At 40.0% G+C, this 26,552-nt stretch overlaps 2 protein-coding genes across 2 annotated transcripts in view; one reads left to right on the top strand and one right to left on the bottom strand.

Moving 5' to 3' along the window:
- The first annotated feature begins 1,227 nt into the window (after positions 1-1,227).
- Positions 1,228-12,663, top strand: LOC132827940 (sterile alpha motif domain-containing protein 9-like). The gene is made up of 3 exons (XM_060844786.1): positions 1,228-1,320; positions 7,291-7,344; positions 8,579-12,663. Exons 2-3 carry the CDS (start codon positions 7,341-7,343, stop codon positions 12,661-12,663), a joined length of 4,089 nt encoding a protein of 1,362 aa, XP_060700769.1. The 5' UTR covers positions 1,228-1,320; positions 7,291-7,340.
- A 3,213-nt stretch (positions 12,664-15,876) lies between these two features.
- Positions 15,877-26,552, bottom strand: part of LOC132827939 (sodium-coupled monocarboxylate transporter 1-like) — a 72,700-nt gene continuing 62,024 nt past the window's right edge. The window contains exons 16-17 of the mRNA XM_060844785.1: positions 22,800-22,900; positions 15,877-15,885 (exon numbers count right to left, since the gene is read on the bottom strand). Coding sequence (XP_060700768.1) covers positions 15,877-15,885; positions 22,800-22,900 — 110 coding nt within the window. The remainder of the gene's footprint in view (positions 15,886-22,799; positions 22,901-26,552) is intronic.

Here is a 26,552-nt window from a genome sequence, read left to right as displayed (position 1 = left end):
TTGCTATTTTATGTTATTATACTTAACTGTAATCTGTTGGAGTTGTAATTTTATAGTTATGTGTGTTTGTACGTGGCATTGATGCTATCAGATATACTCAGGTATGGGTGGGGAGGGGTGGGGGTGGGGCGCTCACTGTTAACTCTAGCTTGGTATTATATCTAAATCCTATTAAGGAGCGCCCGGGTCAAGGGTGGGACACTGTTTGGGAGAGGATATGGTGGACCTTTAGAAAGGAAGTAAGGCCCCCTGAGAACAAGGGGGAGGATCTCCATTCAAACATGTTTTATTTTTTTTTGTTCTTATTGTTTGGAAATAGTTTCCTTTTTATTATACTGTTATGAGTGTATTAGAGAACATTTTCTCTTGTTTGAAGGATGTAAGTGACTCAACTATACACTCTGGATAATTGTGGATTAGATCAGTAGTTAACTGAGTTTCATTGTTTTTCTTTCTTCTTTAGTATCATTCCTTTGAATTTTGATGATTATATATTTAAGATCTATTTTTATATTAATGTTTGTGCTTGAAAGTTCTGTTTATTTTTGTAAAGCTGTCAAAATATTAAATTTCTAATAAAAATATCTTTAAAAAAAAAGAAATAGCTGTCAGGTTTATTGAAGGCTGAAATTAAGGGAATTTGTATGTGCTGAGAAATTTTGCAACCAGGAGACCTTTAAATCAGGTGCGGCACCTTTAAGGTGGTTGCTTGGCAATATTTCTGCATCCTAAGGATGCTAACTGGATCTCTGAAGTACTCTCTCTTCTCTCTCTGTAGAGCAGACTATGTAGAGAGCTCTTACCTCCTTATACTGATGTGATCCTGGAAAGCATGGACTGTGATTATTAAAAAAAAACACCAAAAATTCACTCTACATAGGATCCCAATGGGTTAATTTGTTTGATTATTTACATTAATTTAGAAATTTAATATTTTATAACTCTCAATATATAAATTCACACACAATACAAAGGTTGTGTGGCAAATGGAAAAGTAACTCTCACTAGAAAGGGTTAATTTTTCTGCTTTTTGCAAAGGTTTGTTCTATTCAATCTGCAAAAGGGGCGGAGCAAACATTTCATACACAATTCATTTCATTTTAATCTCAGTGTTTTCTTTCTGCTGCTTGGTGACGGGAACTTCTGAATCATTTGAAACTTTTTTCCAAGTTTTGGTTTCTTTTTATGTACGCAAGTTTTTAAAACTATTCTTCCTTGAACGGATTTTTCAACTTCTGATGTTTTTTGAAGAAGATGCTGTTTTAACAAAGACTCGATGGTTATTTGGTCAGATTTTGTTTGGGGGAATGTTCCATACTGGTAAGTTTTTGCAGATTTGCACAATATATTTATGATATGCGAATACACAGAGTCATGCAGCATACCATTCAGTCCAACCAATTCATGCCAACCATGTTCCCAAAAGAAACTAGTCCCACCTGCCTGCACTTGGCCCATATCCCTCTAAATCTTTCATTTTCATGAACTTACCCAAATGTCTTTTAATTGTTGTAAATGTACCTGCATCCATGATGTTTTCTGGCAGTTAATTCCACACACAAATCACTCTCTGTGTAGAAAATGTTGCTGCTCATGTCCTTTTTAAATCTTTCTCCTCTCACCTTAAAAAAAATGCTCCCTAGTTTTGAACTCCCCACTTTAGGGAAATGACCCTTACTATTCACCTTATCTATGCCCCTCATGATTTTATAAACTTCTATAAGGTCACCCCTCAACCTCCTACACTCCAGTGACAAAAGTCCCAGTCTCTATGGTCTATTTTCTTAATTCAAACCCTCCATTCCTGGCAATATCTTGGTAAGTCTTTTCTGAACCCACTCCAGTTTAATACTATCCTTCCCTTAACAGGGCAACTGCAATTATCACCATTACTTCCTTCTAAAACTCTCAGTATGTTTCTCATCCCAAACATACTGACCTTCTCCACCAAGCTAGCTTCGAACTTCTCCCTGGGAAATGTCAAAACCATCCCAATTCTGACTTTAAGAGGGGGTCAGTTAGTTCAGTTTGCTGGCCATCTGGTTTGTGGACGCAGAGTGATGCCAACGGGGAGGGTTCAATTTCCACACACATGTGACAGAATCTCCTTACCAACCTCTCCCTGTACTTGAGGTGTGATGACTCTCAGGGTAAACAATGACCAGTCTTTTCTCTCTAATGAGAGCAGGCCTATGGCCTGGTAAGGCTGTGGTGACTTCACCTTTCAATTCTGGCTTTGCTTAGTCAAAACTCTTCAAAGATTTCTGCCCATTTAAACAAAATGTAAATACATTATTCTTCAACCAGCAGCTTATCTTCTCAATTATCCGTAGCTCTGTGTGTGAAGTTGCTGTGTTAAACTTGGCCACCATGTATTTACAGTACAACAGACTACACCACCACACCCCACATTCCTGATGAAGAGCTGCTCAAATTGATGACTCTCCTGCCCCTCGGATGCTGCCTGACCGGCTGTGCTTTTCCAGTGCCACACATTTAGACTGGTGTACAGCATCTGCAGTACTCCTATACCCATTTAAAGTCAGAGTTGGGATGGCATTGATATTTCCCAGGGAAGAATTGGAAGATAGCATGGCAGGGAAGGTGGGCTTGGGCTGCGAAACACTGAGAATTTTAGAAGGAAGTGATGGAAGAGCTCATTGGATACAAAGTACCTAAGGAAGTACTGAGGCTGCGAAATGGCCAGAGTGAATACAAGCCTTTTTAAAAATTTTCTTTCCCAATTGCTGTTTATGGATATTATGGGTTAAAGGAAATGAATTTTTGTACAGTCATTATAGATGAAAGAGGCCAATTATGATTGTAGGTAAATTCCACTCTAATATCCTTTCTGTTTGATTTTCAAGTTAGGATTTATTGCAAAACTGTGTTTATTGGGTCACACGAACATATGCATTGAGAGCAGAAGGAGGCCATTCAGCCCTTTGACTCTGATGCAATTGTGAATTCTACTCCATATTCCTGCCTGCTCCTGATAACTTTTCACTTCCCTGTTGGTCAAGAATCTGTCTATAATTGCCTTAAGAATATTCAATGACCCCACGTCTTCCACTCTCTGGGTTCCAAAGAACCACCAGCCCCAGAGAAACAAATCCTCTTCATCTCTGACATCTTTATAAAATGTTCACTCTGAACGGTTCTAGTCCCTCACACAAGGGCAAGCATCCTTCCGGCATCTGCCCTGTCAAGTCTCCTCTGGATCTTATATATTCCACCCCTCATTCTTCAAAACTTCAGTGGCTACGTGCCAAGCTTGCCTAACCTCTCTTTGTCAGATAAAAACTCCCCCAGCCCCTCCCTCCATTTTCAAATATCAGTCAAAATAACCTTTCAACAGCATCTCGCGCATTTATATTCTTTCTTCAATAAGGAAACTGCAAACAGTCCTATATTGGTAGGGCCCTGGGGAGTGTTGCTGAACAAAGAGGGGTGCAGGTGCATAGTTCCTTGAAAGTGGAGTCGCAATCAGACAGTGGTGAAGAAAGCTTTTGGCATCTCTGCCTTCATTGGTCAGGGCATTGAGTATATTTCTTGGAAAGCCATGTTGAGGAGTTACAGGACATTGGTGAGGCCGCTTATAGAATACTGCATACAATTCTGGTCAACCTTTTTTTGGAAGATGTTGTGAAACTTGAGTGGTGCAGAAAAGATTTACAAGAATGTTACCAGGACTGGACGGTTTAATTATAGGGAGAGGCTGAATAGACTGGGGCTTTATTTCCTGGAGTTTTGGAGGCTGAGGGGGATAGCCTTATAGAGATTTATAAAATCAAGAGGTACATAGATAGGATAAATAGCCAATATCATGTTCCAAGGATGGGGAGATTAAGACAAGAGGGCATAGGTTTAGGGTGAGAGGGAAAAGATTTAAAAAGGACCTGAGGAGTAACTCTTGCACACAGATGGTGGTGTGAGAGGGAGTGGTGCAGGCTGGTACAAATTACAGCATTTCAAAGAAATCTAGCTGGGTATATGAATAGGAAGAGTTTAGAGGGATAAAGGCCAAATGCTGACAAATGGGGCTAGATTAATTTAGGATATCTGGTTGACATAGACTAAAGAGACTATTCCTGTGCTGTTTGACTCTACTCCAGATATGGCCTCACCAATGCTCTGTACAATTTTGGCTAAATGTAAAATTAAAACAAAAAGAGCTGGAGAAAGGCATTTGGTTCAGGAGTATCTGTGGAGAGAGGAATGGGGTTAAAGTTTTGAGTTCTGGTTGATTCTTCTTCAGAAGATTGGAACAGAACAGACCATTCTGCAGAAGTGGTATCGGAGTGGAAACGCTCCAGTATCTCTCCACAGATGCTGTCCGACCTGTTGAGTTTCTCCCGCATTCTGGTTTTACTTCAGGTTTCCAGCATCCGCTGTTTGTATATTTAATTTCCCTTTGCAAAAAAAAAAGACTCCATTTGCTTTCCTGTTCACGTTCTGTACTTGCATACTCTCTTTCCGTGATTCATGGATGGAGATATTCTGAATTGATAGCTGGTTTGTCTTTCAGAGGGGGTCAGTTAGCTCATTTTGCTGGCCAGCTGGTTTGTGATGCAGAGGGGGTCAGTTAGCTCATTTTGCTGGCCAGCTGGTTTGTGATGCAGAAGGGGTCAGTTAGTTCAGTTTGCTAGCCTGCTGGTTTGTGATGCAGAGGGGGTCAGTTAGTTCAGTTGCTGGCCAGCTGGTTTGTGATGCAGAAGGGGTCAGTTAGTTCAGTTTGCTAGCCTGCTGGTTTGTGATGCAGAGGGGGTCAGTTAGTTCAGTTGCTGGCCAGCTGGTTTGTGATGCAGAGAGGGTCAGTTAGCTCATTTTGCTGACCAGCTGGTTTGTGATGCAGAGTGATGCCAATAGGGTGTGCAATTTCCACACGCCTGAGCTCACCATGATGAAATCTCCTTACCAACCTCTCCCTGTACCTGAGATGTGGTGATTCTCAGGTTAAACCATGACCAGTCATTTCTCTCTTCTGGTCTGGTAAGACTGTGGTGACTGAGAGTTCTGCAATCTCTGTCCATTTAGAGAACATCTAGCTTTTCTAGTCTTTCTGCCAAAGTGGACAAATGTACATTTGGCCATGTTATATTTTTGCCTCATTCATATAATTTATATCTATATCCCTTCAGGGTCTCTCTGTCCTCTTTACATCTTACTTTCATACTTAACATTGTATCAACAATAGACATACCAAATGTGCATTCAGTACCTTCATCTCATAGACTCATAGAGACGTACAGCACGGAAATAGACCCTTCGGTCCAACTTGTCCATGCCAACAGATATCGCTGTCCACTCAATGCCCACCTGCTAGCACTCGGCACATATCCCTCCAAACCCTTCCTATTCATATACCCATCCAAATGCCTTTTAAATGTTACAATTGTACCAGCCTCCAACATTTTCTCTGACAGCTCATTCCATACACATACTACCCTCTGTGTGAAAGAGTTGCCCCTTAGCTCTCTTTTATATCTTTCCCCTTTCACCCTAAACCTATGTCCTCTAGTTCTGGACTCCCCCACCCCAGGGAAAAGACTTTGTCTGTTTATCTTATCCATGCCCCTCATGATTTTATAAACCTCTGTAAGGTCACCCCTCAGCCTCCGACGCTCCAGGGAAAACAGCCCCAGCCTGTTCAATCTCTCCCTATAGCTCAACTTCTCCAACCCTGGCAACATCCTTAGAAATCTTTTCTGAACCCTTTCAAGTTTCACAACATTTTTCCGATAAGAAGGAGACCAGAATTGTGTATAATATTCCAACAGTGGCCTAACCAATGTCCTGTACAGCTGCAACATGACCTCCCAACTCCTGTACTTAATATTCTGACCAATAAAGGAAAGCATACCAAATGCCTTCTTCACTGTCCTATCTAACTGCGACTTCACTTTCAAGGAGCTTTGATCCTGCACTCCAAGGTCTCTTGTTCATCAATATTCCCTAGGACCTTATCATTAAGAGAATAAGTCCTGCTGAGATTTGCTTTCCCAAAATGCAGCAACTCGCATTTATCTAAATTAAACTCCATCTGCCACTCCTCAGCCCATTGGCCCATCTGGTCAAGATCTTGTTGTAATCCAAGGTAACCTTGTTCGTTGTCCACTACACCTCCAATTTTGGTGTCATCTGCAAACTTACTAACTATACCTCTTATGCTCACATCCAAATCATTTACGTAGATTGTGAAAAGTAGTGGACCCAGCATCAATCCTTGAGGCACTCCACTGGTCACAAGCCTCCAGTCTGAGAAACAACACTCCACCACCACCCTTTGACCCAGTTCTATATCCAAATGGCTAGTTCTCCCTGTATTCCAAGAGATCTAACCTTGCTAACTAGTCTCCCATGAGGAACCTTGTCGAATGCCTTACTGAAGTCCATATAGATCACATCTACCATTCTACCCTCATCAATCCTCTTTGTTACTTCTTCAAAACTCAATCAAGGTTGTGAGACATGATTTCCCACGCACAAAGCCATGTTGACTATCCCTAATCAGTCCTTGCCTTTCCAAATACATGTACATCCTGTCTTTCAGGACTTCCCCCAACAACTTGCCCACCACCAACAAAAGGCTCACTGATCTATAGTTCCCTGGCTTGTCCTTACCATCTTTCTTGAACAGTGGCACCACGTTAGCCAACCTCCAGTCTTCCAGCATCTCATCTGTCACTATCAATGATACAAATATCTCAGTAAGAGGCCATCTGAGTTAATAAGAAAGGCTGTAAATAATTGAGCCCCTCACAGTCTCTGACACATCACTAGTTACATCCTATCAACTTGAAAATGATCCATTTATACTGACACACTGTTTCCTGTTAACTAACCAAACTCTATCCATGTTAACATGGTGTCCCTTACAACATCACAGATTTTGCATAGTAACCTTTGACCTGACACTTTGCCAAATGCCTTTTGGAAATCTACATTTCTTTTATTTCCAATACTTATTACTTTCTCAAAGAACTCCAATAAATTAGTCAAACATGATTTTCCTTTCATAAAAACCATGTTGACTCTGCCTGATTTCATTAAGCCTTTCTAAGTATTCCACTGTAATGACTTAATTAATAAATTCCAGCATTTTCCCTATGACAGATGTTAAGATTTCTGGTCTATAGTTTCCTGCTTTCCGTCTCCCTCCTTTCTTGAGTAGAAGAGCTGAATCCACTATTTTCCAATCAGTTGGTTACTTTTCATTATAAGGGGAATTTTGAAAAAATTAAAACCAATGTATCTTTTACCTCAGCAGCCTTTGTTTTAACACCCCAGGATGAAGACCATCAGGATTTAACAGATTTTAGGTGATTGGAAAAATAAGAATGGGTAAGTACATTTGTGAATCACTTGTTCATTTTCTGAGCTTCAGCTATGTAAGCACATTTTTCGCAAAATTAACAACTGTAGAAGTATGGATAGGATACATTTTCATTTACAACAGGCTGCAGGAGGGTAAGGTGCTCAGAATGCATCATGCAGAAAACTCATGATCTGATAGAAAACACCTTTCAGCCTGTTAAAGAGGAGATTTTTCTATCTGTGAACATTTAGGAGATCTGACCTGAGATGAGCTCGACATATTTGTGTCCATTTCCTTTGTAACCATTTGTTACCGTGGTTATCTGCTGCTGAAATTCTCATTCAAGCAATTTGTTGCCTTTAGTTTTGACTAATCCAATGCACTATTGGCTGGTTTTCCACAGTCCACTACCATAAATCTGTTGTTAATCAAACCTTTGCTACTGGAATCTTAACTCTCACTAAATCCCATTCACCTTTCACCTCAGTGCTCACTGACCTACAATGGTTCCCATTCAGATACTATCTTGATTTTAAAATTCTCACTTATGTTTTCAAATCTCTCCATGGTCTCACCCTTCCTTACCTTTGTAATCTCCTGTAGCCCCACAAATATTTAGTTGATGTCTTTCTCGAACCAGGATCTGAATTACTCCTCTGATGGCAACTATCCCTTCAGTTCCCTGAACCCAAAGTTCTGTAATTCCCTCACTAGAGATCTCCACCTTGTTTACCTCCTTTAAGACACTGCCTAAAGCTCTTCTGAAATGACACACTTTTTGATTAAACCATTGGTCACCGAATATTTCTGACTGAAAATGTGTTGCGGGAAAAGCGCAGCAGGTCAGGCAGCATCCAAGGAGCAGGAGAATCGACGTTTCGGGCATGAGCCCTTCTTCACCCTCACCTTAACCTCCTTCCACATATCGCATTTCCAATGCCCCTCCTCCAAATCGCTCCTCCCTTTTATCTTAGCCTGCTTGGCACACTTTCCTCATTCCTGAAGAAGGGCTCATGCAACTGATCTCCAGCATCTGCAGTCCTCACTTCCACCTAATATTTCTGACTTGTTGTCATATTTTGTTTAACCATGGCACCACGGTAACATAAGCTATTGCAATATTTCAAATATTCAGCACTACAATTACCAGGTAAACATTGTTTCTCTTTTACAATTGTTATATTAACAGTGAAAACTTATTTTGATTAAATACTGTTAATTTAAAATAATTTGAAATAAATAAAGCTCTTTATTTCTTAGAGAAATGCCCAGAAAAAGGAACTTCTTTGAATGGGGCAGAAGCAACTTTCAATGTACTGGAAGAAATGTCGACAGGGTACAATCAGTGTAACCCTCATCCCTTTGACGAAGAAAATGCAGAATTTAAATATGTAAAAGGAAATGTACTTCCACCAGAAACTGGTAGCAAAAATTTAATTATTCCATGTCATGAGTTTAAATCATTTCAGCTGGCGGCAAAGAGAGATGCATTCGAGCAGGAAATAAAATTTGCAAAGGAGGTTATTAAGTTTGCTGCTGCATGTATGAACTGTAGAAGCAATGGGACGATTCATTTCGGAATTGAGGATGGTAGCGAGTATGCGCATGGAGAAATAGTGGGCATGCCTGTCCAAAATAAAGAACTCTTTGTTAATGCACGAGACGTGTACATTAAACGGTGCTTTTTGAGAAAGTATCATGCCCATGCTGAACGTTCAATTCGTCCGCCGAGATTTGTTGAAGTGATTGGTGATGGAATTGGAGAACAACGTTTTGTTATTGAAGTTGATATTGTTCCATCACTGTCAGTGGTGAAGGGGACATTTTATACAGTGCAACTTCCTGATCTTGGCAAGTCTGAAAAGGGAGCTCTGAGATATTTTCATCACTCAATCTACAAAAGAGAAGGAGCTTCTTCAATCCGCATTCCTTCAGGAACAATTCAGCATATACCCGAGTATATACGTGATAGAGATTTTGAAAGAGAAAAGGCAGAACGTGATGAAGAGCTTTCCAAAGATGATGTATACAGGAAACTGTCTGAACTGTTCACAAGTATAAAGCAACATATGGATAATGAAGTGAACTATATTCTAGTCACTGACAGCTGCAGAGAGGAAGATGTAGAGAATCTCAGCTTTTTGCTACGAATGAGGTTTTTCTGTGTTTTAGATTTTGACCCCAGTGGTAAGATACATGGTTTGTATAATTCAGATTGCAAGGCCAGCTCTTTTTCCTTAGATGAATGCTTCACTGAGAGTAATTCATTGGCTGACTGTGTGATGAAGGATTCCTTTCAACGAACCAGCTGGATATTTTGCAATGGGCAAAGCCATAGTGATTGGCAAAAACCTTCTGATGCAAACACCTGGATGGAAGCAAGAGGGAAGCACCTGGTGGATATGATATCACAACTCTGCACTGCAATCCCTGAGCCATTTGAGGTACTTTTTCTTTGGCTGTCAGCAGCAAATCAGCTAGTAGCACAGGCATTTCATGAATTCTATGCTAGAATGCATGCTAAAAATCACATAAAATGCATTGTGCAAAACAGAGAATATTATAATAGCTGGACAAGTCTTTTGGACAATACATGTAATAGAGACACACTTAATAACCTGAGTATTGTAGGAACAAAACTTAGTTATTTAGATAATATGATTCAGACTATACAATCTTCACAACAGTTGCAACATGATGATACAGAATATGAAGATTTGCTGCCTTGCATTGAAGTACTGAGATCAGATGAATACAGCTGTTTAGAAGTTAACGTAGATGATGAAGATTGGAAGAAAGAAATCAGAGCCAAGGAAATGCATTTTTACAAGGGTGGAAAAGTCAACTGGATGAACTTTTGGCTTGCTGAAAACAGACTTTGTAGTAACATTATAAAAAGAGATGCATATCAACAAGTTCATAATCATTTGAATCAAGTGTTAGGGAGAGCGAGTTCAAAGAAACCGGTGATCACTTTGACAATAAGTCACCAACCAGGCAGTGGAGGCAGTACTGTGGCTCGTTACATCCTATGGGACTTCAGAAAGAGACTGAAATGTGCAATTGTCAACACTTCAAGCAATGTAACATCAGTCTGTGCTAAGGCAAAACAATTACAGAACAATGAAAGGACAGACAAGGGGTTACCAGTGCTTCTGCTTGTTGAAGATTGTGATGAGGAATACATTGATGATTTGAAAATCAATCTAGGACAAGCATTTGCTACTTGTTCTTCAAAACCAAGCTTCATTCTACTGCATTGCAAGAGAGCTATATTATCAGAGACATTTGCCAATGCATCTGACACTGTGCATGTTAATTATAAATTATCAGACAAAGAGAAAATGTTGTTCAACAGTAAACTGAAAGAACTCAAAGTGCAGTACGATGAAGATTCCATCCTTACATTTGTTCTAATGAGCAAAGAATTTCAACAAAATTACCTTCAACAATCTGTGAAGAAATTGCTGACCAGTATTAATCAGACATCTGATGTCCTTAATCTAATTGGAAGTCTTGCTTTGCTAAATCATTATGTGGAAGATTCATACATTACAGAATCTCAGTGGGAGAAAATCATAAAACGACACGCACACTGTGAACACTCACAGCCCCGTTCTTTAGAGAGCACACTGAGGAAAGCAGCAGGCTGTCTGCTCTCTTGTTTGTATGAGCCTGAAGCAGAACTCCAGTATATTCGGATAATACATCGTAAAGTTGCAGAAGAAATACTTAATCAGCTGACGGTCCCACAAAGTCAGATCGTTATGAAACTTATTGAGTGGAATGTATTTTTCAAATACCAATCCTCTAAACATGTAGAGAAATTTATTAGGCAACTGTTTGTCCAAAGAAAAGACAACACAGATAAAGTCAAGCTTTCATTCCCTCCTCTTATTGCACATATATGTGAAAAAGAGGATAAAATTAAGGCTGAAGAAGTTCTGGAAAAAGCTTGTGAATGTTTTGCTCAGGATGCTTTTGTGGCTCAGCAATTTGCTCGATTTTTATGTTGTGAGAAAAAGTTTATAAAAGCTGAGACATGGGTGAAAAAGGCTCACTCATTACAACCATCCAATTCTTATATTTTTCATACAGAAGGTCAAATATATTGGAGGTGGTGTAAGTCATTCAACCCTGTGGCACAGCAAAACGAACAACAGACCTCTGCGCAAAGGTTTCGAAAACCACTTGGGCTCGCACTAAAGGCAATTGATGCTTTCCAGAGTTCTCAAGAAATGGCCAAGGCAGAGTCTGACTGGAATAATGCAGGCTACTTCAGTGAAGTTGAAGTTGGGTGTTATGTTGTGCAACTTTTGCCTTGGCTTGACACGTTTAAAAGCAAGAATGGATGTCACATGAACCTGATAAAATATTTACTGACAGATTGGATCCCGGAAGAAGTAGACACAGTCTGGCACATGTTCCATCAAAAACTAAAAGGACTGCACAACAACATTTGCAAAGCAATGGAATCAGTTTATGAACGCATGGCCTACTTCTATCCTGACAAACACACTGAAGAGAAACATTTTGACCTGTTAAGAAAAAGTGAAGAACAATTCTTATTTTTCTTCTGTTTCTTTGAAGATTCCAGAGACCAACTGCTGAAACAAGAAAACATGGAACATCTAACACCAATTTTAAAACGCCATGAAATTTTTCATCTGGGAGGTGGGCGACTCACTAAATGTTTTTCTTTAGCCCCTGGAACGTTAATGAAAATAATACAGCTGTGCACTAATAAATGTGATGAAACTGAGCTGAGAAACTACATCTTATCACAGATTGCCTTGGCTATCCACCCCTACAAATACACTCCTTCTGAAGACAAGATTTCTGAAGAGGAACTTTGTGACCTGAGCCATACCCTGTGTGCACTGAGTGCTCTAGGTCAATGTCCTGTCCCGTACTTCATACAGGTCCTATTGTACTGGCCAGAAGCTGAAGCTGATGATGACTCAGGAGAAGAAAGAGATACATGTTTAATTGATGCATTAAACGTTTTGGACGACATGTACAATGCCAAAATAAAGGATGTGCGGGCTAAGAGAAAATCTACTCGCCCTCATTTTTTCTTAGGGGCCGGAAGTGGCTTTCAGCGGTTTGTCCACAACACATACCTCGGGGGTGGTAACCCATGGGAAGTGAATCCAAACAAGCTACAACGCATTGAGGGCTGGACAGAAGGCAACCAGCTTTTTGTCCAAGGGCACTGCCAAGAAAGTAAGATTCGAATCCACCCTGGCCCCAAATGTTTGATACCACCTGGGAGCACAAGTGCTTCATTCTATTTAGGATTTACATTGCGAGGCTGTGTTGCTTATGACATTCAGTTTGAATGAATAATTTGCATTGGTTAACTTGCCTTATGGAGTTAATGGTACTCAATGCTGTACAGTCACCATTTATTATTGAATAATGTAATGGAAAGCTCACATTATGGTAGTACAAAATATAAGTCGGTGGTTCAGTGATTAGCACTGCTGCCTCATAGCACCAGGGTCCTAGGTTCAATTCCAGCCTTGGGTGGCTGTCTGTATGGAGTTTGCACGTTTTCCCTTTGTCTGCATGGGTTTCCTCTGGGTACTCCAGTTTCCTCCCACAGTCCAAAGATGTGCAGGTCAAGTGAATTGGCCATGCTAAATTGCCCGTAGTGTTAGAAGCATTAGTCAGAGGGAAATGGGTCTGGGTGGGTTTCTCTTTTGAGGGTTGGTGTGGACTGGGTGGGCTGAACACCCTGTTTCCACACTGCGTGGAATCTAATCTAATTTAATAAAGCAAATTGTGAGCAATGAAAGTTTAAATTTATTGAAGGATGGGATGGGGTAGACTTCTTCTAGTAGCCAAGTAGATGAGAATAAGGGGACTGTCGAAATGAGATTGAGTATGTGAGATGTGTAATACAGAGAAGGAGAAAGCTCTTCACCCAGAAATTTATATGCCTGTGAAATTCAATTCCAGATTCAATAGCTAGGTAGAAATGATGCCAGAATTACCTTAGATGGATGGTTGAAGGGGTATGGGAACAGAGTGATAAATGTGATTTATATAATTCATTTCTATGAAAGGTAAATTCTGTCACAGACTGATTGGACCACTGGCTCGTTTCTGTGTTATTGCGTTTCTATGTCTAACGATGCATGTAACCTGAAATTACCATTTGGCTCATGGAGCCCATTGCTAACAGACAAGCAGTTGCAGCACTATTCAACATATCATCTCACTGAAATGAAAATAGATGTTTTGATAAAACTTGTTACAGATTCATGAATGGACTTAGAAAATTAAAACAGAGAGCTTCTCCTGTTGATCTGGTGATGATAGACAATACTGGTTTGCACTCTTCTAATCTTTTTGACATGTAAGTGTGAATGGTTGATGGGTTGTTTCCGGATATGTTTTTGCCTGTTTTGTTGGGATTACTGTGGTAAACAAATAATCATTCTATTCTAATGCAAAGACAACATTCATGAGTAATAACCGAACGATGGCCTATACTGTAAAATGAGAGAATGTCTATTATTCTTGTAGTCAGTCACTACAGAAGCATGGATACAAAACTTATCTGACTGACCCTTAACAGACACTGAAAAAACTATGTTAGTAAGAGGATTAAATTACATTTCCAGGATGCAGACAAGAAAGACTTCTTAGCAGCCTTAGAAACAACACTGAAAGACAATGAACTCACAGAAGAAACCCAGCAAACTATTAGACAGACAGACCCACCAACATTAAGCAGGAAAAAGGAAGGAAACACACTCAATACACAAGAAAGGGAAGCACTAGAAAGACTAAAGAAAGATACCTACAGACAAAGGATGCTTAACATAATTTTAGACCGAACAGACAACATTGAGAAAGTGAACACACTGCTTGCAGATACCGACACTTTCCAACAGGTAGCGATAGACCTGACCCCACAATTAGAGATCTGAATCACAGTCCTAATAGAGTCATAGAGTCATAGAGAAGTACAGCATGGAAACAGACCCTTTGGTCCAACCTGTCCATGCCGACCAGATATTCCAACGCAACCCAATCTAGTCCCACTTGCAAGCATCTGGTATATTCATATACCCATCCAAATGCCTCTTAAATGTTGCAATTGTACCAACCTCCACCACTTCCTCTGGCAGCTCATTCCTTTTACGTACCACCCACTGTGTGAAAAAGTTGCCCCGTAGGTTTCTTTTAAATCTTTGCCCTCTCACCCTAAACCCATGCCCTCTAGTTCTGGACTCCCTGACCCCAGGGGAAAGACTTTGTCTATTTACCCTATCCATGTCCATCATAATTTTGTAAACCTCTACTCAAACAACTTCAGAAATCTGGAGGATTCCTGAACACCAGCAAAGACACCAGGATAGAAGAGGATGAAATAAGGGTCACCAAACCCCAAACACCACCTACTTTATTAGCAAGACAACATCGTCTAGCTAATGGACCTATGCTTTAACACCCACTTCACCTTCAACAGAAAAACCTACACACAAACCAACAGAACACCCATGGGATCTCCGATATCAGGGTCCTTAGCAGAGGCAGTAATGCAGAGACTCGAACAAACAGCTCTGCCAACCATCCAACCCAAACTTTGGGTCCGCTATGTGGATGACACCTTTTTCATCAGTAAACAAAACAAATTAGAGGAAACCTTCAAGACCATCAATAATACTGGCGTAAAATTCACAAAAGAGGAGGAAAACATCTGGACGGGCTTTTACTCAAAACATCAATTTTCCTGCTCCTTGGATGCTTCCAAGGAAACCTTAACATATAAATAGAATGCGGGTCACTAACACCAGTGCTTCACTGGAGGCTCATTGACGATGTTATCTAGTATGGTGATGAAACATATGAAAATGAACCTTCCAGCTCAGTGAGCAAACCTAGATTCACACAAAAATCCTATCACACCCACTAAGTAATATGGCTTGTCAGTTACCTTGTAGTTACGCAGAAGAATGTAGGCATTTCCTTGCTTTTTGAAGAAACGTTTAAAGCCAGAGAGAATGTTAACTGCATTTACAAACTCCTTGTCTTTTTTCTCCTCTTGGTTTGAGGAAATTAATTTTTATAAAATTATATTTCCCAACTAGATTACGAAATGTGTTAACATTTTAAAATTGTTTTTATTGTCAATATACTTTAACTATACTCTATTTTATTCCACACTATAGTTTAGCAATGATTAATGAACTTTGCTAGGTTAGAAACAAAAGAAATATGTGAATTTCTAAAATATATGAATTTTTTTTGGAATCTTGTATTCCAAATAATATTTAGTAATCAAACTTAAAATGCTGGTTGGTGTCTTATGATTAAAATCTGTATTGATTATTCTACATTGTATATGGTTTCCACTTCATATCACTTTAAGGATAACATTTTTTGGGATAAATGGAAATTTTAATACTTAAGGTTTTCAATTATTGGTGTGCTAATTGTACCTGAAACATTTTGCAAATTGAGATCATTTTAAATTGGTTGTATGGAAACACATAGTATAATTTATATCAAACGACATTCATTCTACAGTAGGTAATTGGTTTTTAATCATACTGGAACAACAAAGAGATAAAAATAAGGTTGCAACTGTTACAAACAAACTCTGTTGAAATTAAACATGTGTCATCATTGAATTGTCACTATTTTGTTTATATCTCCATGATATTAATACTCCAGCATGAAGGGGAATTTGTTTCAGTTTATGTTCTTATTAATGTCTAAAGTGAACAATACAAAATTACAATTGCCTCTTGCAACTCTGGAATAACAATTACCCATGCTGAAAAAATTCACAAATTATGTTACAAAACGACTTTTTGCTTTCTTGTGAAGAACAATGAGGTAATATTTTGACTAAATGATTGACTATTACAGATTAAATATGACGTAATTATGAATCTAAAATGACCAATCATTTTCTATAAATTTAATAAGTTTCCCACTTAACTTTTAAATCAATTGATAGATAACTTGCACTATTCTGGCATGAATTGTTTATAAGAAAATTCAACATCTTGTTTCTTAATTGTTTCTCTGAAACTTCAATCTTTTAACCACCAATAATAATTCAAGTTTTCTTTTGAATACTTATTCAGTTACCAGATGATGGAGTAAGAAACGTTTCACTCTGCAAAAAAGGAGATAAATAGATATCATTAAAATGCAGTTATTTTGAACAATGTATTAATAGGCAAGAAATGGGAGGAATATGGGATAATATTAAATATTAAGAAGTATTACTCCATTTTATTATCGCACAGATTCCATTTACAAACAGAAAAACATGACCAATTGCAAGTGAATCAAATAGAAATGTAGTACTACATTCAGATTTCAGTCTTGAATGAAGTTTGGTTATAATAAGCAAGTAAAGACACCATAATCTCAGAGGATCATAGGGCTGCTCTCTCCTTAGAGAGAGATGACTGGCTGGTGATTTAACCTGAGGTTACCATGCCTCAGGCAAGGGCACAGGTTGAGAAAGCAGGATCTTAATGATAACCACAGCCGGTGAGGAAATTGGCATCATTCTGCATCACAAACCAGCTGTCTGGTCAACTGAACTAAACAACGCCCAGTAGTTTGGTACTGTTACATTAATGAACATTTCATTCTCAATGAAAATTACTGCAGATGAGTAATTACAAATTATGACTTTAGCATACAAACACTTCATATGCAAAAACAACATTTATTTGTTGTTTCAAATAGGACTTTATGAGTTGTTATTGAAAGCAACAAATGCTGGAGATCACAGCGGGTCAGGCAGCATCCATAGAGAGGGAGCCAGCTAATGTTTCGAGTCTAGATGACTCTTCATCAGACCTAAAGTGGAGTGTAGAGGGGACAGCATTTATGTTATACAGGGCTACCTTGATTATCCGAACGACGCTGTTTTGTTCGGATAATTGAATGTTTGGACAATCAAATGTTCGGAGAACACAGTTTACCCAAGCATTGGGACCTTGAGATCTTGTTTGGATAATCCAAAGTTCAGATAATTATGTTCGGATAACGAGGTTTTACTGTTGGTAGGAGTGAGGCAGGGTTGGGGTGGGGTTGGGGTGTAGTGTGCTTGGGGAAGAAAGATGTTGATAGTCCAGGTTAATGTGATCCAGTGATCGAAATGTGAGAATGACAGAACAATGGTGTATCAGAGGGGTAGTATAATACAACACCACTTTGACTGGGACAACACATCCATCCTTGGACAAGCCGAACAGAGACACGCACGAGAATTCCTAGAAGCATGGCATTCCAACCAGAACTCGATCAACAAACACATCGACTTGGACCCCATTTACCACCCTCTGAGAAAAAGAACAGGAAATGACATAATCACGGGAACTGAGTATATTAAGTATAATATTGAGTTGGCCTAAAGGGTCTGTTTCTATGCTGTATGACTCTCTCTCTCTCTCTCTCTCTCTCTCTCTGTCTCTCTCTGTCTCTCTCTCTCTCTCCAGACTGCCAGACTGGAAAGGACAGATACTGGAGGTGGGGAGGGGGAGCAAGGATATGGTGACAGAGAATGAAACAAGTAAAGCTAACGGAAAGGAAAGGAATGGGATTTGGTTCACAATATGAAGGTATTGAACTTTAAGTCTAGTGGCTTGCAAAATGCCTTATCTGAAGGCACTTTATTCCCCCAGTTTGCGCTGGGATTCACTGAAGCATGCAGTAATATTGAGTTCAACACCTTTAATTTGTAAACCAATTCCTATTCCTTCCCTTCTTTTAGCTTTATCTTTTACAGTCAGTTCATGTAACAGCAGCACCATTTAAGCTAATGGGGCCAGAACTGTGTTATAACAATACATGCTTTAAAACTTCACGCTTTAGAAACAGAGTTCCCAGTTCGTCAATCATGCTATAGCAACTTTGAGTTTACAAAGATGCATTATCGCAGAATGACCTGTACACTCTCTGTCCCCATGTTCTCTCTCCCCTCCCAAAAACCCCCGTGGGACTGTCCGTCCTTTCCAGTCTGACAGTTATCATTGTTCTGCCTTTCCTACATTCCAATCACTTAATCTGAACCATCAATGTCTTTTCTCCCCCTGCACTCTACACCCCCACCTCCCAACTCAAGCATAGACACTGCCCCTTCCACACCTCACTTCAGCATTGATGAAGAGTCATCTGGACTCAATATGTTAGCTTGCTCTCTCTCTATCGATGCTGCCTAACCCCTTGTGATCTTCAGTGTTTGTTGTTTTCAATACAGTAATTTGCTCCTTTACCACATGTTAACCTCTTTTACCTGCCAAAATTATTCCATATAAGCGGATATTCTGTTTGTGCTGTTGAATTGCTCAATGTCCTCACCAAGTCCTGCAGAATGGAGACAGGCCCTTGGCCGAAACTGGTCCATGCCGACTAAAATGTCCATCCATGCTAGCCCCATTTCCCTGCACTTGGCCCATATTCTTCTAAACCTTTCCTATCCGTGTGTTTGTCCCAATGCCTTTTAAATGTTGTCAGCTCATTCTGTATGCATAACACCCTCTGGAAGAAGGCTGCCCCTCAGGTTCCCATTTATTCTTTCCTCTCTAACCTTAAAAAATGCTCTCTAGTCCTCAATTCCCCAAGCCATCCACCCTAACCATGCCTCTCATGATTATATACACTGCTATAAGCTCCCCTTTCAGTCTCCTATGCTCTAAAGAAAGGAGTCCTAGCTTCTCCAACCTCTCCCTATAACTCAGACCCTTGAATCCTGGCAACATCCTTGTAAATTTCTTCTGCATTCTTTCCAGTTTAATAACATCCTCCTTGAACACAATACTCCAAGTGCAGCCTCACCAATGTCCTGTACAACTGCAACATAACTTCCCAATTTCTATACTCAATGCTCCAACTGATGAAGGCCAGTATGCCAAAGGCCTTCTTCACTGCCCTGTCTACCTATGACTTCACTTTCAGAGAGCTGAGAACCTGAACTCCAAGGTCCCTCTGTTCCACTACATTTCTTAAGATCCTACCATTCACCATGAAACTCCTACCTTGATTTGACTTTCCAAAATGCAACACCTCATACTTACCTGTATTAAAGTCCATTTGTCATTTCTCAGCCCACTTCCCCAGTTGATCAAGGTCTTGCTGCAATTTTTGATAACCATCCTCACTGTCCATGATACCGCCTATTTTAGTATCATCAGCAAACTTACCAATAATGCTTTGCACAATCTCATCCAAATCATTGATATAGATAACAAACAGGTATAACTCCCTTCACTACCACATTCTGAACATCTGAGTTTCCAACATTTTTAACATTTAGCCAAAGAGTTTCTGCAGTTTTAATTTCTATGGTGAGAAGTGAGATGAGCTGTATATTCTGAACAATGTTGTTATCCACGGCTACTCAGAGCACAAGAGTTTGAAGGAGGGATATGCCATTCAGCCCCTTTAGCCCGCTCCACCGTCCAATAAGATGGTGGACATTTTCTTGCCTATCTCCAGTGCTTGGCTCCCTGATTGATTAAAAGTCTGTCTGATGCAGTCTTTCATATATTCAATGGACCAGCCTCTATTGCTCCTGTGGGCAGAGACCATCTGAGAGAAAATAGTTGTCCTTACCCCTTAATGGGGAATATAAAATATGTCCCTTTGTTCCAGCCTTCCCTTCAAGGGGAAATCTCCTGCTAGCATCCCTTCAAAATCTGCTATGTTTCAATAAGATCAATTCTCATTCTTTTCACCAATGGATACAGGTTCAACCTTCACTCTACACTGTGGTAGAAATTTAAGATCTGCTTCTGACAATCTCTGAACCACTGCAGGGAACTCTCTGGTATTTGCCAGAAAATCTGCTTAAAATGTGAATACTCTTCACTCTTCACTATGAAACATCTAGGAGAGAGAAGCAATGTTTATGCACAGAGATGCTCCAGCATTCTTTACTGGGAGATTACAGGGTGACCTGGACAAGTTAGGTGAGTGGGCAGATGCATGGCAGATGCAGTTTAATGTGGATAAATGTATGGTTATCCACTTTGGTGGCAAGAACAGGAAGGCAGATTACTACCTCAATGGAATTAATTTAGGTAAAGGGGCAGTACAGAGAGATCTGGGTGTTCTTGTACACCAGTCAATGAAGGCAAGCATGCAAGTAGTGAAGAAGGCTAATAGCATGCTGGTCTTCATAACAAGAGGGATTGAGTATAGAAGCAAAGAGGTGTTTCTACAGCTGTGCAGGGCCCTGGTGAGACTACACCTGGAGTACTGTGTGCAGTTCTGGTCTCCAAATTTGAGGAAAGACATTCTGGCTATTGAGGGAGTGCAGCGTAGGTTCACGAGGTCAATTCCTGGAATGGAGGGATTACCTTACACTGAAAGACTGGAGCGACTGGGCTTGTATACCCTTGAGTTTAGAAGACTGAGAGGGGATCTGATTGAGACATATAAGATTATGAAAGGATTGGACACTCTGGAAGCAGGAAACATGTTTCCACTGATGGGTGAGTGCCGAACCAGAGGACACAGCTTAAAAATACAGGGTAGACCATTTAGGACAGAGATGAGGAGAAACTTCTTCACCCAGAGAGTGGTGGCTGTGTGGATTGCTCTGCCCCAGAGGGCAGTGGAGGCCCAGTCTCTGGATTCATTTAAGAAAGAATTGGATAGAGCTCTCAAAGATAGTGGAATCAAGGGTTATGGAGATAAGGCAGGAAGCAGATACTGATTAGGAATGATCAGCCATGATCATATTGAATGGCGGTGCAGGCTAGAAGGGCTGAATGGCCTACTCCTGCACCTATTGTCTATTGGTCAAAACTAAACTGTAAATTAAAATTAAACCTTCACAAAAAAAATTTTGACACCCCATTTGGTTTCTGATTACAGTTTAAGGCATAGTTTTCAGAGTTTTGTGTCCTTACCTGCAAATTAGAAGGCTGGTGATCTGTGTTGAAGGATTTTTCAGGACTGGTTTCCAATAGCCGTATACCCTATAGAAAGAGAGTTATCATGATCATTACTTGGCCTTTTCCTTCATTCCTAAAATAATTCTAATCGAGGAGCCAGAAATATAATCACATTTACAGAAGAAAGCTTGGAATGTAGAATAACAAATCTTGAAATAATCTTATGAAATTGAGTGTGGAAAAACACTAAAATCAAAGAAAAGAAAAGCAATAAGGACAAAGGATATAGGCAAAATTAAAAGAAATAACTTAATAGCAAGTCGGAAGAAGAAGGGAATAATTAATGCAAGGCGAGTTCGATTTGTAGGTTTGCAAATACACAATGTGTCCTGAATAAAATTGTAGAATTATGGGAGAAAATTATAATAAATTCATGAAATAGTAGAACTAACTGAAATGTTGCTTAACCTGGAACAGAACCAGGTGTTCCTAGTTTCAGAAGGAATGAACAAAGGAAAATTTAAGTCGACAGTGAGAATGTACATTAAAGGTTCACTGGAACTAACGATTAATTCTAGGGTTAAATACAGTGGATTTCAAACATGTATTTGATAAAGTGTTGCACAAGATGCTTGTTCATTAGAAGAATGTACTAAAAGGAGTTTGCATGAACTTAAAGCAGAAGAATCTTTAGAGCTATAGTTAATCAATATTTTAAAGTCTGGAGAGTATGAAGTATGATATTTCATAGAAGTCAGCACAGAGACTATTGTTCTTCATTAACAGTGGTATATTACACTTATATGTGACCTAGATTTGGCTCCAAAGAGATGTCAGTAACATTCATAGTTGACAAACTAGCCGAGTGAATTGTGTGCAGTTCTGGTATCCCTCCAGTCAAAAGGATGTTGTGAATCTTAAAGGGTTCAGAAAAGATTTACAAGGATGTTCCTAGGGTTGGAAGGTTTGAGCTTTAGGGAGGGACTGAATAAGCTGGGGTTGTTTTCCTTGGAGCTTTGGAGGCTGAGGGGTGACCTTATAGAGGTTTATAAAATCTTGAGGGGCATGGATAGGGTAAATAGACAATGTCTTTTCCCTGGGGTGGGAGAGTCCAATGACTAGAGGGCATTGGTTTAGTGTGAGAGGGGAAAGATTTAAAAGGGATCTAAGGAACAATCTTTTCACGCAGAGTGAAATACAGTGCATGGAATGAGCTGCCAGAGGAAGTGGTGGAGGCTGGTACAATTGCAATATTTGAAAGGCATTTGGATGGGTATATGAATAGGAAGGGTTTAGAGGGATATGGGCCAAGTGCTGGCAAATGGGATTAGATTAGTTTAGGATATCTGGTCGGCATGGACGAGTTGGACCGAAGGGTCTGTTTCCATTCTGTACATCTCTATAACTCTACAAGTGACTTAAGCAAGATAATGATAGATTGGACAAATAAATGCCAGATGAAATTTAATGCAGGGTTTAACAGTAGGGTAAGACATTTTGGAAGTTGGAAAGTTACATTTTATAACATTGTATGCAATAGACTTATCAGCCTTCTCAAAACCCCTCCTACTGCTTCAAAGGAAATAGAATAATCTTACTGATTCAGGCACTGGTACAGCTGGTTCCTGTTTGGAGAAGAAGTTGTGAATGGTGTGGAATATGGGAGCAATGAGGGCCTTATCGACATCCTTAGCTCCCCCTGTGATAAAGGGGATAGGATTATTAATGATGGTATGACATGCAACTAACTGAAACAAAGACAAAATTGAAGTTTCTAAGGTCTGGATGAAATGTTACTCCCAGAATGTTTGTCAGCTCTAATCAGATTTTATAGATCCACCAAGGTGTAATCATTCAACAATGAAAATTTGCACAGAAGGGAATACAAATCTCCAATCTACTTAGCTCAATGAATATGTTTTTATATTTTTAACATTTTAGATGACTGTTTTTTTAAAATCCATTGTCCCATTAGCAGTATGATATATATAAAAATAACAAATAGAACAAAGACCAATATCAGTACAGCAGGAACAGGCCTTTCACCAATCCTGTGCCAGTACATGGTGCCTTTTGGCATGGTGGCACAGTGGTTAGCACTGCTGCCCCACAGCGCCAGAGACCCGGGTTCAATTCCCGCCTCAGGTGACTGACTGTGTGGAGTTTGCACATTCTCCCCATGTCTGCGTGGGTTTCCTCTGGGTGCTCTGGTTTCCTCTCACAGTCCAAAGATGTGCAGGTTAGGTGAATTGACCATGCTAAATTGCCCATAGTGTTAGATGTAGGGCATGGGTGGGTTGCGCTTCAGCGGGTCGGTGTGGACTTGTTGGGCCAAAGGGCCTGTTTCCACACTGTAAGTAATCTAAACCTCGCTTTCCTCGCCGCGGTCTTTATGCCTCTATTCCCTGCCTATTCACGTACTTGTCATAGTGCCTCTTAAATGATGCTATTGTTTCTGCTCTACCACCTCCTCTGACAGCACATTCCTGGCATTACTCTATGTAAAAAACGTGCCTCTCACATGTCTTTTCAACTTTTCCCTTTCTACCCTAACCTATGTCCCCTTGTAATTGATATTTCTAAAAAGACTCTGACTCTCCATTCCATCTTAATTTTGTAAACCTCTATCAGATTGCCCCTTAGCCTTCAACGTTCAAGGGAAAACACACCAAGTTTGTCCAGTGTCTCCTCATAGCTAATGCCCTCCAAACCAGGCAACATCCTGGCAACCCTTCTCTGTACCCTCTCCAAAGATTCCATATCCTTCCAGTAGTGTGGAGACCAGAACTGCATACGATATACCAAGTGTGGCCTAAATACTGTTCTCTACAACTGCAACATGACTTGCTAATTTTCATACTCTATGCTCTGATAGATGAAGACAAGATGGTCATATGCTTGTTGACGACCTTATCTACTTGTGTTGCAACTTCGAGGGAACTGTTTGATTTATTATTGTCACATGTACTAAGATACAGTGAAAAGTATTGTTTTGTGTGCAAACCAGACGAATTGTGCCTTACAAGAATGCATTGGGGTAATAGAACAGAATGCAGAATATAGTGTTATAGTTACAGCGAAGGTGTAGGGAAAGATCAACTCCAATATATGAGAGATCCATTTATCAGTCTGATCACAGCAGAGAAGAAGCTCTTCTTAAATCTGTTGGTAGGTGTTTTCCAACGTTTGTATATTGATGCTTCTCGGGGTTCTGCCATTGAAAGTATATTTCCCTCTTGAGTTAGACATTCCAAACTGCATCAGCCCGCATTTCTCTGGATTAAATTCCATCTTCCATTTCTCTGCTCAAGTTGCCAGCCTATGTATATTCTGCCGTATCCTCTGGCAATTCTCCTCATTATCATCAGCTCCCTCAATCTTTGCGCCATCCATAAACTTACTAATGAGGCCATCTTACATTCTCCTCCAAGTCATACACATATATATATGTTTATTATAAACAACCGGGGTCCCAGAACTGATTCCTGTGGAACACCGCTGGTCACAGATTTCCCTTTCCACCGCTACTCTATGACCAAGCCACTTCTGTATCCAACTTACTAGCTCTCTGACTTCAACTTTTGTATCAGCCTGCCATGTGGGACCTTGTCAATAACCATGTAGACAATGTCTATCACCAGCCCTGTCACTTCCTCAAACAAAACTCAATCAGATTTATGAGTGGCACAGTGGTAGTGGGTGGCACGGTGGCACAGTGGTTAGCACTGCTGTCTCACAGCGCCAGAGACCTGCGTTTAATTCCCAACTCAGGCGACTGACTGTGTGGAGTTTGCACATTCTCCCTGAGTCTTGCGTGGGTTTCCTCCAGGTGCTCCGGTTTCTTCCCACAGTCCAAAAATGTGCAGGTTAGGTGAATTGGCCATGCTAAATTGCCTGTAGTGTTGGGGCAGGGGTAAATGTAGGGGAATGGGTCTGGGTGGGTTGCGGGTCGGTGTGGACTTGTTGGGCTGAAGGGCCTGTTTTCACACTGTAAGTAACCTAATCTAATCTATGAGACGTAACCTTATCTGCACAAAGTTATGTTGCTTATTGTGAATAAGTCCATATTTTTCCAAATATGAATAAATCCTGTCCCTAAGAACCTTCTCCAGTAATTTCCCTACCACTGTCATAAAATGCACCAGCCTATAATTTCCCAGATTGTCCCTGTTGCCCTTCTTAAAGCAAGGAACAAAACTCTCTATTTTCCCAAACCCGTGGCCTATCCTGTGACTGAAGAAAAATTCCATACAAGGCCCTAACAAATTCCTCCATCAGCTTCCTAGATCCTGGGGACTTGTCTATCTTAATGCTTTTCAAAGCACCCAATGCCTCCTCCATTTTTTTTCATTTTGACATGCCCTAGAATATTAACATACCCCTCCCGAGACTTACTATCCATCACATCCACCTTGGAGAATACTGATGCAAAGTATTCATTCAGGACCTCACCCACTTCCTCTGGCTGTGTGTGTAAATTGCCTCCTTTGTTCTTTGGTGGACTTTCCTTTTCCCAGCTCCTCTATTTTTCCTTACGTATGCCTTGGGATTTACCTTAATCCTGTTTGCCAAGCACATCATCCGGACTCTTTCAACCCTCCAAATTCCTTGTTTAAATTCTTTCCTGCTGTCTTCATATTCTGTAAGGGCTCTCTTCAGTTTCCTAAACTTTACATATGCCTCCTTTTTGTTTTTGACTCATCTTTATGATTTATCTTATCATCCAAGGTTTCTGAATCTTGCCATTCTTATCCTTCATTTTCACAGGAACATGTTTATCCCAAACTCTAATCAACTGGACCTTAAAAGATTCCTATGTGCCAGATGTGGATTTACCCTGAAACAGCTGTCCCCAATCCACATTCTCCACATCCACTGTTCTCTGTCTATGACCTGATGTTTAGATTGATTCTAATCTAAAAAGTGAGATAACAAACTCTGTTATCTCACTTTTTAGATTAGAATCAATCTAAACATCATGGCATAGACAGAGAACACAGGGGGCTAACACCTTTAACATATTGTCTAGCTATCACCCATTGTTACAGATAACCTGAGAATGCAACTTTTAAAAAAGAGTTTTGTGACTTACACACGAAAGAAGTGAAACTATCATTGTATTCTAACAGATGAAAGGCTTAACAGACAATCATTTTTCAATGTATATTTTCAGTTACAACACACTGCAAATTTTTGCTATAAATTCTGTGTTACAATTGAGCCCTCCACTATCATCTGATGAAGGAACATCGCTCCGAAAGGTAGTGTGCTTCCAATTTAACCTGTTGGACTATAACGTGGTGTTGTGTGATTTTTAACTTTGTACACCCCAGTCCAATACTGGCATCTCC

This window comes from Hemiscyllium ocellatum, chromosome 25 (assembly GCF_020745735.1).
Source record: "Hemiscyllium ocellatum isolate sHemOce1 chromosome 25, sHemOce1.pat.X.cur, whole genome shotgun sequence".
In the NCBI taxonomy this organism is placed as follows: domain Eukaryota; kingdom Metazoa; phylum Chordata; class Chondrichthyes; order Orectolobiformes; family Hemiscylliidae; genus Hemiscyllium; species Hemiscyllium ocellatum.
The sequence above is the reverse complement of the archived record's forward strand: the minus strand, read 5'-3'. Positions and strand labels throughout refer to the sequence as shown.